At 41.8% G+C, this 20,233-nt stretch overlaps 1 protein-coding gene across 5 annotated transcripts in view; it reads left to right on the top strand.

The window, feature by feature from the left end:
• The window catches only part of ARHGEF10 (Rho guanine nucleotide exchange factor 10), a 180,649-nt gene that overhangs the window by 65,486 nt on the left and 94,930 nt on the right, over window positions 1-20,233 (top strand). For 4 of the 5 annotated variants that reach the window (XM_049902646.1, XM_049902647.1, XM_049902644.1 and 1 more), the window contains exons 9-14: window positions 2,089-2,205; window positions 7,461-7,575; window positions 10,743-10,849; window positions 15,037-15,114; window positions 15,608-15,787; window positions 17,871-17,987. In XM_049902646.1, coding sequence (XP_049758603.1) covers window positions 2,089-2,205; window positions 7,461-7,575; window positions 10,743-10,849; window positions 15,037-15,114; window positions 15,608-15,787; window positions 17,871-17,987 — 714 coding nt within the window. The remainder of the gene's footprint in view (window positions 1-2,088; window positions 2,206-7,460; window positions 7,576-10,742; window positions 10,850-15,036; window positions 15,115-15,607; window positions 15,788-17,870; window positions 17,988-20,233) is intronic. The other variant, XM_049902648.1, reaches the window with a different exon arrangement.

Genomic DNA, 20,233 nt, shown 5'->3' with positions numbered 1-20,233 from the left:
ACTGTCTGCATTATTTGGTTGTGTTAGGCGCCTTGTGTGTAATTCTGTTTGGGCACGGTTACCATGGGCTGTGTCCATCAAAAGATCAGGCTTACTTAAGGAACAATACAACTTTACCTTCCTTCAGAGCCATATTTTGAACTTCAGTGTTCTCATCATAAACAGGAAGATAACTCCTGAGATTAGGGTTCCAGGAGAAACTTTGGAAGATATAAACAGTGAATTCTAAGATGTTGAACTGAGGAGCCATTTTATTGAGGCAAATCATCAAATTAAGGTCTTCAGTTTTCAGTAATGTCTGGCTATGCCGTATATATAATAAAATATGTATTTTTTATTTTGGGCTGTTTATAGGAGGGTTGACTTGTACTACAGTCTACAGTAATGTTAGTGTACTTTATATGCTATACATATGATGTGATGTGGGTCACATGCATTCTGAACTGACTCCTGCCAGGCTGATGCCTCCTGTTATGGGCTGGTCAGTCTGACATTGTTAAGGTAAAGAGCTTATTGATTCAAACATTGACCTAAAACCCCCACCATTAGGACAGTTGGAAATACCTGGACTGATATATCCTTCAGATGTAACCTACATACATCTATCATTGACAAGTACCTATTTTTTGTATGGGTTGCTTAGTATTCTCGTATTCTGTAAACTTGTCTCATAAAACTCAAGAAGAATTCCCCAATTTGTGGTGGTCAACTTGACCACGCAGGATTATTAACCAGTCTTTTCTAGGTAACTCTTTTCTAGTACCGAGAACTATTACAGCTGAGATTCAACCAACAAACGAAGCTGCGGTTATAGTTTATAATCGAGCTACTAATTAAGGTGATATTTGACTTAATATAACTTATTCATACATTATTGATTTAAATTGAGATTTTAATGGTAAAATGATTGGCTTTCCTTTCAGCAGGATGTAGTGTTCAATGGGTGCCTTGAAACAGTTGTTGAAATACTCTTAATTTTGTGTTCAGTTAGCATAGGTGATTATGGTACAAACTGGGCTAGGTCAGGTGTTAGACCTCTGATGAGCCCGTTGGTATTACTTAAAACCTCTTGTCTTCCCTGACCTCAGAATGAATGTGTATTCCTAAGAAAAACTCCTGAAATGTCCAGTGAGATGCGTGGATGGTTCAACAGTCTTTCACAGCTAGGAGAATAAACACATGAAAAGGCGTCACAAAACTGGCTCATGAGTGCAGAATAATATTAATGAAAGAAACACAGAGTCCTGCATTTATTTCATTCTCTCAAACTTCGGCGTAGCTAGTACAGCATTCCGGGACAGGGGTGGGAATATGGGATGGGGTATATGTGGAAAGTTGTAATGGTGCCTTGGTTGGTTATGCTTGCTCAAGATGGCAGTACAGTGTGGAGTACCAGATTTCCTAGTTTAAGAAGGCATGTTTTAAGCATTACCAAGTAAAACCATTTAATTGTTTAAAGTCATCTCAAATTTTGGTTAAAAATTACCTAAAATAGTGTTTGTCTTAATTATCCTAGAAATATTAACCAGAGAAGCCATGGGGCTTGCAGTTGTGTATATTTGGGTTACTTGTGATTGTGTGAAGAATAATTTAAGATCTTACTCTGTCTCCATAATTTAGAAAATTTAGAGACAGTTTGGAGACTATTGAATATCCATGCTGGCCATTCCAGGAATATGCCACCCTTCAACACAATCTTGAATATAAGTAACTTTTGCTCTGCTGATGACATAAAGGAATTTTATATATATTTTATGTATTTGATCACTTTAATTTCATCAAAATGTGAATGAATAATTCCACATAGGTTTTCGTTTCATTTACTTGCCCTTGTTTGGCCTAGACAAGTCTCCAGTCTGCCTTTTGATCTTATGTTTTTATCTATTTATTTTTCAAAATCAGCTGGCCTAGAGATAGGGCCTGTCCTGTGGTACAAGTGTATGTGGGTCCTGAGAAACATTCGTGCCAAGTTATGCTCTGGCCTGTGAACACCATTCCGCCAGGCACTGCTGAAGTACTTTCAATGTGAGATTGTCTAAAAGTGCTGCAGAGCGTTTTGTGAAAAGATTGTATCTCTTTATGCTATAGCTTTCTCATGACCTAACCCGTTTAAAGGAGCACTATGAGAAAAAGATGAAAGATTTGATGGCAAACACTGTGGGAGCGGTAGAGATTCAGCAGCTAAAGCAAAAACATGAACTGAAGGTAGTGTAGCTCATTTTTTGACCAGCTACGTTGAAAACGGTTACTTAAAAACAGACTCTTAAAAAACAACGAGAACAAAAAACCTTGGCAACTAAGTCAATTTCAAATTTGATTAGAACAGTGGTTCTCAAAATGCGGTCCAAGGACTCCCAGGGGTCCTCAAGACTCTTTCAGGGGGTTTGGTGAGGAACCCTTTTTTCATATTAATACTAAGACATTACTTTCCTTTTCACTCTCATTCTCTTATGAGTTTATGGTGGAATTACCCAGAAGCGCCATGAGGTGCAGTATCGCAGCAGACTGAATGCAGGGTCCAGCTGTCTCTAAGCTAGACACTAAACCATTTTCCAAAACTGCAAAACAATGCCACTCATCTCACCATTTTTTTAAAAGAAAATATAGTTAAACTTTTCATAAATATATGTTATTTAAGATATCATGTAATGGGATTATTATTATCTTAATGGATATTAATAAGTAAATATTTAATTTTTTTTTCAGTTTTCATTTCTAATACAGTAAATATATATAAATCAAACCCAGATAAAGAAAAGCTCTTTGGGGTCTGCAATGATTTTCGAGACTGTAAAGGGCTCCTGAGACCAAAAAGTTTGAGAACTGCTGGTTTAGAATCTAATGATGGTCAGTTCTTTAAAGTGTGTTTTAAAAGGACACTGTCAAGTAATTTTTACTTCAATTTGGTCTTTTTTTGTTCTTTTGTGATTTGTCCGTATGTGTCGAATGGCGCCTATCTGAAAATAGGTGTTCATTTAGAACTGCCTTCTGTAATAGTCAGCTGCTTGATTCTAAAATATTTTTGTGCTCCAGGCTTTTTAAAGGAGTAACAGAACCCTAGGACTCACATCATTTCGTTAAGTACAGTGTCCCACAGGTTCTCATTAGGAAGCAATTACGGGGATCGTAAGGCAGCAGTTCAGGTGGTGTGGCCTGGAAGTATGGCAGGATTTCAGGGGAACTGAGAGCCCTGTCTGAGTCAGTTGAAGCGGTTAGGGGAGGTTGAGTGAAAGAGGCTGGCTCATTGGATAAATCAAAGCTGCAAATATGTACAGATGTCAGGGAGCATGTGCTAGGAGGAGCAGGGCTGAAAGGAAATGTGGACACATGTTGGGAAACAGTGAGAAATAAGATTGGGTAAATAATCCAGGGCCAGACCTAGCTAATTTACTTCGTTTAGTAAGTAGGAAATAAACTTGTACTAAAAGTCAGGAGGACCTGGATGCTATAAACTGGCGAGCTCTGTGGTTTGGGAAGCCATTTAATATCTCTGGAACTCAGTTGTTTTTATCTGCTTAATGTAGAGATGGGCCTTTGGGATTGCTAAGGCTCTTTTCAGATTTGTCTTTTTGTGATTCTCTGTTCAAAGGAGCTTGAACAGGGGTTAGGCTGAAAATCAAGGCTTAGCATTTAAGTCTGGGATTAAGAAAGAATAGGATTTAGAGAGACTATGCTGGGAAGAAGACTAATAGAGGTGCCTTATAGTAAAATAAGCACAAGGCAAATGGGCCAGAACTAAGGCTACAGCAGTGGAAATGAAGAAGAAAGGGAAATAGGTAAGATGTTGTGAAGGATATTTTATCGGAACATGATAATTTATTGAGTTTGAGGATTACAGGAGCCAGAGAAACCAAGAGTGACTTTGAAGTTATTAACATACATGAAGAAAGGAAAAGTTATTAAAAAGACAGGAAAGAAAGAAAAAACCAAAATGGATGTCAGAAGAGACTCAAGCTTGCTCTTGAATGTAGAGCGGCTAAAGAGAATGGAAAAAATATTGAAGTAAAAGAGCCGAACTGAAAAATTTCAAAGGATGGCTCAAGAAGATAAAGTATTATAATGGGATGTGCAAAGACCTGGAGATAGGAAACCAAAAGGGAAGAAAACGGTCAGCATTTCTCAAGCTGAAAGAACTGAAGAAAAAGTATACGCCTCGAGTTGCAATATTGAAGGATTCTATGGACAAAGTATTGAACAATACAGGAAGCATCAAAAGAAGATGGAAGGAGTACACAGAATCACTGTACCAAAAAGAATTGATCGATGTCCAACCATTTTAGAAGGTAGCTTATGATCAAGTACCTATGGTACTAAAGGAAGAAGCCTAAGCTGCACTGAAGGCATTGGCAAAAAACAAGGCACCAGGAATTGACAGAATACCAATTGAGATGTTTCAACAAACTAATGCAGTGCTGGAGGTGCTCACTCATCTACGCCAAGAAATTTGGATGACAGCTACCTGCCCGACCAACTGGAAGCGATCCATATTTGTGCCCTTTCCAAAGAAAGGTGGTGCAAGAGAATGCGGAAGTCATGAACAGTAACATTAATATCACACTTCAGTGAAACTTTGCTGAAGGGAATTCAGAAGCGGTTGCAGCAGTACATCAACAGGGAACGCCAGAAATTTAAGCTGGGTTCAGAAGAGGATGTGAAACAAGGGATATCATTGCTGATGTCAGATAGATCTTGGCTGAAAGCAGAGAATACCAGAAAGATGTTTACCTGTGTTTTATTGCCTATGCAAAAGCATTTGACTGTGTGGATCATAACGAATTATGGGTAACTTTGCAAAGAATGGGAATTTCAGAACACTTAATTCTGTTCTTGAGGAACCTGTACGTAGATCAAGAGGCAGTCTTTCTAACAGAACAAGGGGATACTGCTTGGTTTAAAGTCAGTAAAGGTGTGGGTCAGTGATCCAAGATGTCAGACTATATGAAGAAGAACTTGGCATCAGGATTGGAGGAACACTCATTAACAACCTGTGATATGCAGATGACACAACCTTGCTTACTGAAAGCAAGGAGGACTAAGCACTCACGGATGAAGATCAAAGACTGCAGCTTTCAGTATGGTTTACACCTCAACAAAAACCTTCACAACTGCACCAGTAAGCAACGTCATGATAAATGGAGAAAAGATTGAAGTTGTCAGGGATTTCATTTTATTTGGATCCACAATCAACGCCCATAGAAGCAGCAGTCAGGAAATCAAATGATGTATTGCATTGGGCATATCTGCTGCAAAAGACCTCTTTAAAGTGTTGAAAAGCAAAGAAGTCACCTTGAAGACTAAGGTGTTCTTGACCTCAGCCCTGGTATGTTCAGTTGTCTCATATGCATGCCAGAGCTGAACAATGCATAAGGAAGACCAAAGAAGAATTAATGCCTTTGAATTATGGTGTTTGTGAAGAATATTGAATGTACCGTGGGCTGCCAGAAGAACGAGCACATCTGTCTTGGAAGATGTACGGTCCGAATGCTCCTCAGAAGCAAAGATGGCAAAACCTTGTCTCAGGTACTTGGGACGTGTTATCAGGAGGGACAGTCCCTGGAGAAGGACATCATGCTTGGTAAAGTGGAGGGTCAGCACAAAGAGAAGATCATCAGTGAGATTGTTTGACACAATGACTGTGACAACGGGCTTAAGCATGGGTAGCAACAATCGTGAGAATGGTGCAGGACCAGGCAGTGTTTCATTCTGTTGTACGCAGGGTCACTGTGAGTCGGAACCAACTCGACAGCACTGAACAACAACATAGTAAAAAAAAAAAAAAAAGAATAGGAGAATTGTACATTTGGAAATTGTAGTTGGGGTCATGCTTAGGGAGTGCGAAATTGGATTTAATTTGTTATGTTGAGTATGTGGTCATGGTGGGACATCCTTAGGAAGGACATTGGGAAATAAAGGACTTTAAGGAATGGTCAGGGCTAGCGTTACAAGGGTTATGGCCTTAGTATGGAGGCTACCACCAATGCTATACAAGTCAGTACACAGTCCAAGGGAGTAAAGAAGAGCAAATAACAGCGAGCCCAGATCTGGAAGGCTGCAGCTACAGTATCCAGGGCTTTGTGTTAATTAAAAACAGGCTCCCCTTCTTGTGGGCTGACCTGGTCCATTTCCAGGCAAGACTGGTTGGCAGGCAGAGCACAGGCTAAGCTTCAGCCCCCACTTGCCCCATCTGCTGGGCACCTCTTTGCACAGATGCAACCAGAGGCAACAGCCCTGAAGGTTTGAGTCTTGTGATAGGTTGGCAGGAGAAAGAAGTCCTGTGGAAGGAGGCGAAGAAGAAATGGACAGAGGTAAGTGGACAAGTGGGAGAGTGCAGGGGCATTGAGGTCAATAGCAAAGAGAATGCCCAGGAGGTTGAAGGCGGCAGACAGTGCCAGGGAGATCATTTTTAAAAGATGTTGGTTTGTTTCATGGGAGGCCATGTAAGTTTTCTCTGAAAGAATCATTTAATGTCCAGTGATAAATACTTAAGATTATATTTTTAAAGAGTAAGAAGTATAAATAAAATGCCAAAATTTGTCATTTGAAGCTTTTATGCACCAGTGAGGGTATAAGTATTAAATCAGTACCCTGGCTTGAGGTCATCAGAATAAATAAACTCCAATCCAAATGGAAAGTAGTCTTTCTGACTCTTAAATTTCTGCAAAGTTGAGAAAATCTTCCTGATTTTTCAAGTAGGCTTGTCTCTGTCTGCTGTTTGTCTACCTACCTACGTACCTACCTACCATCATCTACCTGTCATCTGCCTATTATCTGTCTACCTGTCATCTACCTACCTGCCTGCCTGCCTGCCTACTTACCTATCTATCATCACTTTTATATATTTGAAATCATTTAACTCGATATTGCCATTTGAGTGTTCATAGGTGACCTCCTTGTTTTGAACCAGCCCATGTGGCCACTAATAAGAAGGGAGTCCCCGTAAACAAACAGCCATGGCTCTGTGTGGGGAGCACATTGGTCAGGAATGGCATCAGTGGAAAACGTTGAATGGCTAATGCTAAGTTGGAGAAATGAGAGGCTATAGTTGTTTCTTACGGTATGCTGTTTACTTTGGGGCAAGCTGTTTAACGTTTGTGTACTTTAGTTTCTCTGCCTACTTTTAGGTGATGTCTACAAAGCTCTCTGTGCTTCTAAGTGATTATAATCATAGTGAAGATTGACTTTTAAATGTAGTAGGAAACTTTTTTAATCATGTTAAGGAATGACTCTATTTTAAAGTTTAGTTTTTCTTTTTCTTTTTTTTAACAAAGAAAAATTAAAAAATAAAACATAACTAAAAAACACACAGAAACCAAAAAAGTTCTCCCAGTTCAAAAAGTCAACTGCAGGTAATGTTTCATGACCAAACTGCTTGACAGTATTCTTTTAAAATAAGCAGATTAAAGGCAAGAAGAGCTATTTATTGACTTGTCACACTCCTCACATTGTGCCTTTTTTCACAGATGCAAAAACTCATGAAGGCTGCAAAGGAGGGCACCAAAGATGGCCTTGAGAAAACAAAAGCTGCAGTGAAGAGAGGCCGCTCGTTCATCAGAACCAAGTCTTTTATTTCTCAAGGTCTGTGACCCAGGCGTTCACCTAGTGACATAGTCCCCGCCTTGTGGGTCTCCTCCTCTCCTGGAGCATGTTTGTGGTGGAGCGCGGAGCCAGCACGACTCCTGTACTCCCTCAGTGGAGTGTGATGGTGATCTGACTATAACATCTGTCCACCTCTGGGGTTTGAGGCAGCCCAGCTGGCTACATGGAGGAGGGTTCATATTTTAGGTTGAGGGCACACAAGTAGCAGTGGACTAGTCCAGAACCATTGGCAAAGTTTCTAGGACCTACCTATATAGTAAACTGCAGAAAATTAAATAAATTCTCCTAGGCAGCTGATTTCTTTCTCTTTTTATGGCCTCTTTCTCAGCACATTATTGATTAGTGCCTCGCAGGGGCCTCATGCCCTTATTGTCTACCTTCAGGTGGCCAAGGATCACAGTAAAACACACAGACTCTACAGTCACGGCATATTAGCTCTCCTAGTTATCCTTGGGAAGCCCTTGTGGCATAGTGGTTAAGTGCTACGGCTGCCAACCTAAGGGTCAGCAGTTCGAATCCACCAGGCGCTCCTTGGAAACTCTATGGGGCAGTTCTACTCTGTCCTATAGGGTTTTTTTTTTAGTTATGCTTATTTTCTAACAAGGACTGAAGTGTTATGCTAAGAAGGTGATGTTCTAAGCAGAGATTTTAAGAATCTTTTTGCTGGTGATGGAAGCTTTGGAATGACATCAGAAGTTTCAAATTTTCCTAAAAACTTTACTAAGGAGGCAGTAGCCTGCTGCTACTTATGTATAAAAAGATAGATCGTGTCCACATATAGTACATGTTGGTAACAGGCTATGTGCAAAGGACTATTTAATATCTGAGAAAATTTTTTGAATCTACGTATTGATGTGTTGAGAAATACAGTTATGTAGAGGGTGAAACCAGGTGTCGCTAAGCCGGCTGTGACCACGGCCGTCCACGTGTGTCGGGGCAGAACGGGGCTCCGCAGGCTTCAGTGGCTGGCTTTTCAGAAGTAGATCTCCGGGCCTTTCTCTCCGAGGCACCTCTGGATAGACCCGAACCACTGATCTTTTGGTTTAGGTGAGCAGCCGAGTGCGTTAACTGTTTGCCCCACCCAGGGACTCCACGTAGAGGGTAGTTGAACGTTTATTATTCCAAGCAGTCATTGTTACTTCGATATGATTGTTTCAAACAAGATATTAAAACAAAAACCAAACCCGTTGCCGTCGAGTTGATTCTGACTTTCAACAATCCCGTAGGACAGAGTGGAACTGCCTCAAGGTTTCCGAGGAGCAGCTAGTAGATTTGAACTGCCGACTCTTTGGTTAGCAGCCGAGTGCTTAACTGCTGCACCACCAGGGCTCCAAACGATATTCTCAATTGCTAATAGCTGTACTAAGGAACCCTGGTGGTGCAGCAGTTAAGCTCTCAGCCGCTAACTAAGGTTGGCAGTGCAAACCCACTGCCGCCTACAGGAGAAAGATGTGGCAGCCTGCATCCATAAAGATTTACAGACTTGGAAACCCTTTGGAGTAGTTCTACTCTGTCCTACAGGGCCACTGTGAGCCAGAGTTGACTCGATGTCACACAATGACAACAACAACAGTAGGTCTTTAAAATCACAAATGTCTTACCAAAGGTTTGGCCTTGGAATACCATTGTAATTGGAGTTAAAACTAGGCCTTTTTTTTTGTATCCCAGTGAAGTCTTAAGCATCTCACAACAAGATGGAAAAAAAAAGTTGTCAGTATCCCCAGGGATTTTATTTTGTGAGTGATACAGACATGTGAATTCCTGGCACTTGATAAAACGCTCTATGATGGAGGCGCTAGCAGAATCCAGGACCTAGATTCTGACATTGCTGCTGGCCCACTGCCCATGCTTTGAATAGCAAGCACCTGTAGAATATGATCCAAAATCCCAACACCTCCACCTAACAAAATCCTCCCCATGGTTTCAGGAACCATTGTAAACGCCATCTCCATGAAGTTTTTCCTAATTTCCACAGTCATAATCTTTGCTCCTTGGGAGCCGATAAATTTCTGTGCTTTTCTGAATTCCAGCCTTTTTATGATCTTGAACTTATTCTTTAATATATTTAGCTGGGTGTAGGGTCACTGTGGAGCCCCGGTTGCACAGTGGTTAAGAGCTTGGCTGCTAACCAAAAGGCCAGCTGTTTGAACCCACCAGCCACTCCGTGGAGGGAAAGACCTGGTGATTTGCTCCTGTAAAGATAACAGCTTAGAGATACTGACTTGATTTGTAAATTTTCACTTAAAGCACAATAAAAATTATTTAAAAAAATATATGTACACACACACAAAGATAACAGCTTAGGAAACCCCCTGGGACAGTTCTCCTCTGTCATATGGGGTCCGTATGAGTTGAAATCAACTCAACAGAACACAGCAACAACAACTGGGGGTCACTGTGAGTCAGAATCCACTCAGTGGCAACTGACAAGGTTTAAAAGGCCCTGGGTGTGCAGACAGTTAAGTACTCAGCTACTTTTGAAAAGGTTGGCGCTTCAGACCCGCCCATAGGCTCTGAGGTAGAAAGGCTTCATCTACTCCCAAAAGGTCAGAGCCGTTGAAAACTCTGTGGAGCACGCTTCTACTTTGAAACACACGGTGTCCTCATGAGTCACAATCGACTCAATAGCAGTTTGGTTTTTTTTTTTGTTTATTTAATTTTTAAAAATGAATTTAGTTTTTTTTCTAAACTTTTTGATATGGGGTTTAGTCTTTTCAGACTTCAAGTGAGAGAAGCATACAGAAAGCCAAGAAATACACTAAGTCCCACCTTAGCGTTCACCATTTATTGGATCTGAGTTTTGCTTCTTAGCCATTCTTAGCTGCCATTCTTTGCTTGTGATAGTGATGTTTTGTAAATGAAGAAAATTTTAAGATTTATTGCTATTTAAATGATACCACTACACTTTGAAATTGTATTTCATGTATTGAAAAATTTTTAATATTGACAAAAACTGCGTTACTCTTGTGGGAAGGATATTTTAATTGGATTGGTTAAAGTTTCAATTTAATAATCGACGGGTGAAAAGTAAGTATGTAAAATTGAAATATCTACACAAAGCATTTATTTGACATCTTATTTTACTATGCTATGTTATAAATATATTATTTCAATTTAAAACGAGTCTGTTTTAACTTTTTTTTAAGATCACAGATCTTGCCTTGAAGAAGAGCAAAATTTATTTATTGATGTTGACTGCAAGCACCCAGAAGCCATCATGACCCCAATGCCTGAAGGTTTATCTCAGCAGCAGGTAGTGTGAACAGGACTGATACTCACATGATTTTTTTTTTTTTTTTACCAGTACAGCTGTGCCGGGCTTTAAAATATTTGAATATTTGGTAAATATCTGTTGTTCCAAACTCACTGGCACCCTGTCCATCTCGGCCCCTCTGCTGGACTTTCTTGTGCCTCCAGCAAGCAAAGGGTTAACATCTGACACAGCAGGGGGTCTTCAGGACCCCATCCAAGGCCATGGCCTGTGCTCAGACCATTCTGATTGTTAAATCCTTTAATTACCTCAGTGTAATTGTGGTAAATGTGTGGAACTTGTATTCTTTGTGAGCAGTTGTTGACGTTAGTTCATATTTACATGACTTTTTTATAGAGAGTGTGCGGTGTGTGTAAACTATGTGTGTACATAGGTACGTAAGACTGAGATGGAAACAGTAGATTTTCAGTAACTAATGAAATTGCCTGAATATAAATGTATTTCTTAAATTATGATCATAAGTACCAAAGGGAAAAATTTCCGTGGTTTCCATTTGATCTTCTTTGGGTAAAAGGAAAACTTGAGGAACAACACCAGTACAACAGAGTTTGTGGGATCTTAAAGGGGAGGCGTTGATGTTTTCGGATGGAATTTGAGCTCCTTTCCATGTGGGTGGCATGAAGCAGGTCTTGGAGACAGAGTTGGTAGGAGATAGATAAAAGGAAAGCAATGTGAAAATGCACAGAAGTAAGGTCAGAGTCTAAAAAAATGTATAAGAATCTAAATTGGAAAGGCTACCTCAGGGTTGTTAATAATTAGGCAAAAATAGGAAGCTTGAATTTCATTTGAGCTGAAGAGGTCATCAAGGCAGCACATGAAAGTGACGAGGTATAGAGGGATCTTTGGAAGCAATGATTAGGATAATGACCACTTATTGGGGGCATACCCTGTGCCAGGCACCAGGGCTAGTACTTGGTATCCTTCACTTCATCTAATCCTTGAAAATCCGTCTTGGCGTCATTACATATTTTACAAATGAGCAAACAGAGGCTCAGAGAAGGTAAAAAATCTGAGCGGTATCACATAGCTTGTTGTTGTCAGGTGCCATTGAGTTGGTTCCAACTCATAGCAACCCTGTGTACAACAGAACAAAACACTGCGCAGTCCTGTGCCATCCTCACGACCGTTGTTATGCTGGAGCCCATCGTTGAAGCCATTGTGTCAGTCCATCTCATTGAGGGTCTTCCTCTTTTCCACTGACCCTCTACTAAGCATGATGTCCTTCTCCAGTGACTGATCCCTCCTGATAACATATCCAAAATATATGAGATAAAATCTCGCCATCCTCGCTTCCAAGGAGTACTATGGCTGTACTTGTTCCAAGACAGATTTGTTAAGTATTCTTTGCCAACACCATAATTCAAAGGCATCAGTTCTTCTTCGGTCTTCCTTATTCACTGTCCAGCTTTTGCATCCTTATGAGGCAGTTGCAAATACCATGGTTTGAGTCAGGCGCACTATAGTCCTCAAAGTGACATCTTTGCTTTTTAACACCTCCTTTTTTTTTTTTTTTTTTCCAATTACACAGCTGGGAGTGGCAAATCAGATTTCTTATCTAAATCTCCCTGATGCCAAACAAAGCCTGTGTATGTGAAGGGCTTGGCATGGTATCTAGCGTAGCACCACCAGCACTAAATAAATGACAGCTAGGGTTGTTATTACAAAAATTACTACTAGTTAGGATTTCTGTATTTTTCCATTTAGCTTGCTTTCTTACAGTCATGATTCACATAGATTATTTTTTCCCCACTTACAACTGTGTTTGTTCTCCATGTGAGATTTCTCTTGAAAGGTTAAACTGGGAGTGTTGCTATTTAATTGTTTTTCATCTAAAATGGAAGCAAGGTAACATAAGTAACGAAAAAAACGTCGCATATTATGTATTCTTTTCCTGCTCTGTATGGGGGAAAAGTTAGAAAGCCATCTTGTATTTTAGGGGTTGTCGCATACTTGAAAGTGGCCATTGATGCTGATGGACAAAGGATCCCATCCTGTCACTGTGCCTAGATGTCGTAGACTGGGGTGGCAGCCAGGGACGGGTCAACTCCTGCACCTTGTCTGCCATGGAAGCCATGAGAGGAGGTTCTGCCAGTTCGGGCCCCAGGAAGAGGCCAGACCTCCTCCTGCCCTCTGGCTCTGGCAGCCTTGTGACCTTCACACTCATTACCCTCACTAGGGGCCCACCTCTCCTGGTTTGTTCAGTAGCGCTGGCAGAAAAGCACGTTCCAGTGTTGGCTTCTGCTTTGTGGCCATTGCAGGAGTGGTTCTAAAGACTGCTGATGACATTGAAACCTCCCCACGCCACTCCCTCTCTCCAACATGTTACTTATGTGTTGAATCTAACTCTCTAAACAAGGCAGACTTCTCATCCAGGAGCCGTAAAACCCAAGAGATTTATCGTTTTGTTTGTTCGTTAGAAGAATTGTCTCATCCCATTCCAGGCCTCTAGCCTGTTACGTTAGTCTCATCTCAGGAACTTTTGTTTGTTTGTTTTAAATGTAAATTCCTAGGCTTGACCTCAGTTGTTCTGACTCAGGAAATAAGGGATAGTGTCTGGGAATCTGAATTTTGGAAAACAAAAGGAATATCCTAGATTCTGATGGTCAGCCAGTTTGGGGGTCACTTACTCACCTAGGGGCTAACACCTCGTTTTAAAGATGACCTGTCTGCGGTCAGATGGCGTCAGTGAATTGACCAAGGTCACATAGAGAGTGAGGACTAGGGTTCAAGTCTTATGTTTCCTGGCTTTCTGTGTTGCATTTCTTTTTTAACCCCAGCCACATTTGTGTTATATACATCTTCTGAAGTATCCTAGAACAGCTCACTTTTGTTTTACTTTTTTTAACTGAATAATTCTCTTTATAAAGAAAATAACCACTCCCTTGTTAACAATATTTTGTAAATCTCGGGTGCTCTGGAAACAATGTTTTGTAAATCTTGGGTGCTCTGGAATTTTCTTAACTGGAGAAATTTCTTTTGTGGAAAATTCTCTCTTGACCCACTAGGTGGCAGAGCTGTCTCTTTAAATGGTATTCTCTCCAGGCTGATGGTTGCCTGATAGAAGGAATAGTCTGTCATGGAAACATCGTCGGGGGGGGGGTGTGTATGTGTGTGCGCGCACACGCGCGCACGTGCACGTGCGTGTACTTTAGAAGCAGTTCTGTTGTAAAACTATGCTCTACTTTCGTTTATTTGCAATGATAAATTGCCAGAACGTTTTTAGGTTTGATGAAAGTGCCGATTACTGTCATCATCGTTTAACAAATTTCATGTTAGCCAGAAGTTTGTAGTTGTATGTACTTCAGTAACGAAAACCAGAACAAAAGACAGTGCCAGCGTTTGAAATGCAAAAATCTCAAATTATAGAGGTGTTTTTGCACCTCCAAATGTTGTTAGTAATTTACTCATTGCACGCTTGACCTCGTAGGTAAGTGTACCTTTACGTGGTTAAAAGATCTTTGCAAAAACAGAACAGACCTCTTCCTTCACCTTCCAAAAGCTTTTTGTTTTTCTATAACTTTTGGAGTAATGATTTCAGATAAGTGTGGCTGATAGTATTCTTTGAGTCAAGACTGCAACTCTTATTTATACTGAATTTATACTTGGAATATCACCTAACTTAGCCTTCAGCACATAAAATAAATTCAGTTATGCTTGTTACAAGGAGCCCTGGTGGCACGGTAGTTAAGTGCTGGGCTGCTAACCAAAAGGTCGGTGGTTTGAACCCAGTAGCTGCCCCTCGGGAGAAATGACGTGGTGATCTGCTCCCGTAAAGATTACAGCCTTGGAAACCCTGTGGGGCAGCTCTGCTCTGTTCGGTAGGGTCGCTAGGAGTCGGAATTGACTCGAGGACAAACAACGGCAACACGCTGGTTACATAAGTGAACAATTTATTTTTAACTCCATACTTTCACTTTTCTTGCTGTAGATACAATTTATAATTGGAGTTTTTAAAAATAATATAATCGTGGTGAGGGAGGGAAGTATGTTTTGTGTCTGTAATACTTGTTAACACCATATAAAATATTTTAAAAGACTTTGGAGTTTTCCTTTACCTACTATTTTGGGGAAAAAAATTGCTTTATTGGCAAGCCGCAACACACAAGTAAAATATGTCTGCATGTATTCTGAAGCAATTTTCTACCATAGTATTTTCAAATTTCCAACAGGTTGTAAGAAGATATATTCTGGGTTCAATTGTGGACAGTGAAAAGAACTACGTAGATGCTCTTAAGAGGATTTTGGAGGTACTCAAATGTCATGTTATGTATTTTATGTATGTATATATACAGAGAGAGAGAACCATTTATATACATTTTGTTACATACGTATTTAGGTCTGTATATTTACGAATCATTAAAAATGTAAATTTGGAAAATTCTCAAAAGAATATAAGTATTGTGCCTATGTATTAAGGAGCCCTGGTGGCACATTGGTTAAAGCGCTCAATTTGCAAACCCACTAGCATCTCCGAGGGAGAAAGATGTGGCAGCCAGCTTCTGTAAAGATTACAGCCTTGGAAACCCTGTGGGGCAGTTCTGCTCTGTCTTACGGGGTTGCTATGAGAATCGACTTGAAGGCGGTAGGTGGATAGATCTATGTGTTGACATCAGAAGTCCTAATTTTGTTTTGAAATAAATATAATTTGCATAAAGAAATGCTACCAAAAAAAATTTCTATCGATCTTCTTTTTCCTGCCCTTTAAAATGTCTGTTCCATCTTGGTTTATGTTTGTCTCAGCAATATGAGAAACCACTGTCTGAGATGGAGCCAAAGATTCTGAGTGAAAGGAAACTGAAGATGGTGTTTTACCGGGTTAAAGAAATCCTGCAGTGCCATTCCATGTTTCAGATCGCGCTGGCCAGCCGAGTTTCCGAGTGGGATTCCTTGGAGATGATTGGCGATGTCTTCGTTGCTTCGGTAATTGAACTAGTGCACCAGGAACCCTGTAGACTTCTCCGTGTGCTCCAGGCCTCTATCTCGTTGACTGTCTTAGCAGTAGGGTCAGTGCTGCTTGCCAGAAAAACTGGTAAGCTGACAAGGAGATAGTTCTCTCTCCAGACCGGCGTGACATCGCACTGCTTTGGTCAAAGAACGTAACATTAGAGAAAATGATCATTATGCTCTTTCAGGTTCGATTGGTCCTTTACCAGAAAGACTGAAATATCCAGACGTTTAGGAGAAAAGATATGTTAAAAAAAAATTTTTTTTAAATAGGTATTTTATCAAGTTTTGGATGCATCCTTATAAAATTTAGTGATGCTTTTTGCTCCTGAACTTAGGGCTGTGCTTGTTTAATGACAATGTAAAATTTTCCTCTTTACACTTTCTTACGTTAGGCTCCCTGTCCCCTCATATCTAGTTCACTTTCTGTGTACGTAATTCTCCGTGCCTGGTGACAGTGCATACATGTTATAGGGAGTATCTAGATGCTTATCTCAGATTTTTACTCTGACCTAGAGTTTTATATTCTGTAAATAAGACTTGTCATGCAGCCCCAAACTGTGACACAGGATCTAATGGGATGCAAGCTGATGCAACACAAAGTACAATTGAATTGTTGTATTAACATTTCCCAGCAGAGGAAATGGTTGGCTGCCTGGAAACCGTCACACCGAGTGTCTGCATCGGCAGCATCAAGTCTATTTATGGATTGCATATTGGTTATATTTTTATCTAGATGTAGAAAATTATGGACATAACAAATTGAATTCTGTAATTGATTTAAGATGATCATGTTATCAGAGGGCTGTAAGCTTGAAAGTTTATTTTTAAAAACTGTTGATTTACTTACATGAAGGCTATAATCATGATGCAGGAAACCTTTTTTATGTATAATTCGTATGTGTGCTTGATGGCGCGTATGAATTATAGGATGCTTGGAACATAGCATGGAAACAAAGTTATGACTAAAATATTTATTTGCATAATACCCTTCATGGATCTTTATTTAAAAAAAAACAAAAAAGAAATATTGGATATTTAATATGATATTTTTTGTTATTGAATTTTTTGGCTATTTTGTATTTCACTTCAATTTTCCCTATATATCTCTCTTCTTAAAATATTTACCTTGAGAACATTTTTTTTTTTTTTAATTAAAGCATCTTTTTAAAACTATGATTTAGATGAAGGCATTCCTTCTGTAAGTAATAGTCACGTCAGACCCCTGTACTTAGGGGTATTGCCGTCTGTCTGAGAGGCTGTGTGGAGAATAAGATGGAATAATTTCTTGGAAGGTGATACTGCCTCTTGAAACATTTCTCTTTTTATGAAAATGAACACGAAAGACGCTTTACCGAAGCTAGACAAGCATAGAGGGGGTCCCTGGTCTCTCCTGGTACATTTCCAGAGAATGGCCAACGTCTGATTGCCAAGATACTGTGACTGCCATGTAATGAGGCACATGTCATTCCTGCCTTGAGCCAGAACCCAGAGAGTGAGGCTTGGTAGGAATATAAAGGAAAACACCTGTCGTCATCTTCGTAGGTCTCACAGTCAGGAACACTTCTTACCTGAAACCCACACCGCCTTGGTTTGGAACAATGATGCCTGAAAGCACATTATAGCAGTTGCTGTCGGGTCAACTCCGACTCAGGGCGGCTGTGTGTCTGTCAGAGCAGAGCTGTACTCCCCAAGGTTGTCAGTGGCTAGTTTTTCAGTAAATCACCAGACTTCTCGTCTGAGATACCTCTCGGTGGACTTGAACCTCCAACCTTTGGGTTAGCAGCTGAGCATGCTGACCGTTTGTTCTACCCAGGGACTCCAGAAGTTCACTGGGATCGATCAGCAAATGAGCTTCAACCAGCCATTTAACCAATTCCTAACGAGAACACACACACACACACAGAGTCACAATAAAGCTTATCGTATGAGACCATCACAGTGGTTTAAAGTGTGTTCCTAGGACAGGCTTCAGATGGCTTCTTTATTTGAGATTGGAAAAGGGAGCATTTGGGCTCCATATATTGCTGATATTTCTCAATGTCCTCCTGTATTTCAGTTTTCTAAATCCATGGTACTGGATGCTTACAGTGAATACGTGAATAATTTTAGCACAGCTGTGGCAATCCTCAAGAAAACGTGTGCTACAAAGCCTGCTTTTCTTGACTTTCTAAAGGTAAGCACAGTTTTTTTTTTTTTTTTTCAGTCTGACTTTAACATTCTCTGATAGCAGGTTTCACGGCAAACTGCTCGATAATGAAGCGTCACCAAACGTTGCCTCTAAATGTATAGTGCTATTTACTGTCAAGACCTCAGTGCCAACAAGCCCTGGTATTGGATTAATGCTACAAATGAAGATGAATGTTAGGCTGTAGCGTAGCCTTCTGAAAATAACTTTTATATGCTGTCATTAAAAGTATATCATTTTAAGTCGTTATGTTGCCTTGTTAGGTAGCCACTGAGTTGGCCCCTGCTGGGTAGATATAGTGACAGACAGACAGAAAATTAAGGTCAGAACCCCAAGGAATGTTGCCTTTTTCTTACTGATCTTCAGCATGATACTAGAAATAACAGAAACAAAGGATTTAGGTTCTGAGTTGGTAAAAGGGCCTCTTTGGGGTCAGAGCAATGAGCCAGACCGGAAAGGCATGCCTCTAAGGATAAGCCACCACAGCTGGTAGGGACATGTGCTTTTTTCTCCTCTGGTATGAAGTGGAGATACCTGATGACCTGCCTCGGAGATTGTCTGACTTTGAAGTTATGAAGAATGTTTCCCTGACCTCCTTTGAAAAAAGCTCCTAATGAGCGTTGACGTATGCTGTTTAATCAGCTGGCAGCGCCTTTTCCTGGTCATAGACACCTATCAAATCCTGAGATGTAAATATGGCAGGAAAGTTTGCCGCACATTTGAACCGAATTAAAATTCTCCTTCGGAAGCTGTCACCCTCCACGGTAGCTCAGAGTCGCATTTGCATGAGGCTCTAATTTGCATTATAAAACCTTGGAACAAAGTGCCTTCTTGTTTCTTGAACTGTGTTCTTGGAATCTTCTGTTACCTGGGGTGAGTGAACGTGGGCCCAGTGTTCGGCCAACAACAATGTTTTATTAAAGCCAACCTTTTTTGCTCCTTCTTTTTTTTTATTATTTAGTGCAGTGATTCTTGCAATGGTTAGAACATAGTAGGTGGCCAGTAAAGGTTTGCAAATTATTAAATCAGTTCCCAACTTTGAAGAGCTGTGGTACTCTGTGTACTTTGGACTCACAGCATTTCTTTCTCTTGGGGAAAAAAAACTCTAAATGAATTAAAAATTCATTTGTTCTGAGGGTTTTGTTGTGGTCTTTCTGCTGATGACGATAAGGAAGATTTCAACCTTGGCAATGACAACAGTGCCCGCTGATGACCTTACCACGTGACAGGAATCCTACCATGTGCTCTCTGCCTGTCTTTACACACACCACCACCACCTCCGCCTCTACCACCTCCACCGCCTCCACCGCCAGCACCGCCACCACATCCACCGCCTCCACCTCCACCACCTCCACCTCCGCCTCCACCACCTCCACCACCACCTCCGCTTCCACCACCTCCAGCACCACCTCCACCGCCTCCACCACCACCACCTCCACCACCTCCCCCACCACCACCTCCGCCTCCACCACCTCCAGCACCACCACCTCCGCCTCCACCACCTCCACCTCCACCACTCCCCCACCACCACCACCTCCCCCACCACCACCACCACAACCACCTCCGCCTCCACCACCTCCACCACCACCTCCGCCTCCACCACCACCACCTCCCCCACCACCACCTCCGCCTCCACCACCTCCAGCACCACCACCTCCGCCTCCACCACCTCCACCTCCACCACTCCCCCACCACCACCACCTCCCCCACCACCACCACCACAACCACCTCCGCCTCCACCACCTCCACCACCACCTCCGCCTCCACCACCTCCAGCACCACCTCCACTGCCTCCACCACCACCACCTCCACCACCTCCCCCACCACCACCTCCGCCTCCACCACCTCCGCCTCCACCACCTCCGCCACCACCACCTCTGCCACCACCTCCGCCTCCACCACCTCCGCCTCCACCACCTCCGCCTCCACCACCTCCACCACCACCTCCGCCTCCTCCACCTCCAGCACCACCACCTCCGCCTCCAGCACCTCCACCACCACCTCCGCTTCCACCACCTCCGCCACCACCTCCACCGCCTCCACCACCACCACCTCCACCACCTCCCCCACCACCACCTCCGCCTCCACCACCTCAGCCTCCGCCACCTCCGCCACCACCACCTCCGCCACCACCTCCGCCACCACCTCCGCCTCCACCACCTCCACCACCACCTCCGCTTCCACCACCTCCAGCACCACCTCCACCGCCTCCACCACCACCACCTCCCCCACCA

This window comes from Elephas maximus, chromosome 12 (assembly GCF_024166365.1).
Source record: "Elephas maximus indicus isolate mEleMax1 chromosome 12, mEleMax1 primary haplotype, whole genome shotgun sequence".
Taxonomy (NCBI): domain Eukaryota; kingdom Metazoa; phylum Chordata; class Mammalia; order Proboscidea; family Elephantidae; genus Elephas; species Elephas maximus.
Note: the sequence above shows the minus strand (reverse complement) of the source record. Positions and strands in the feature narration are given on the sequence as shown.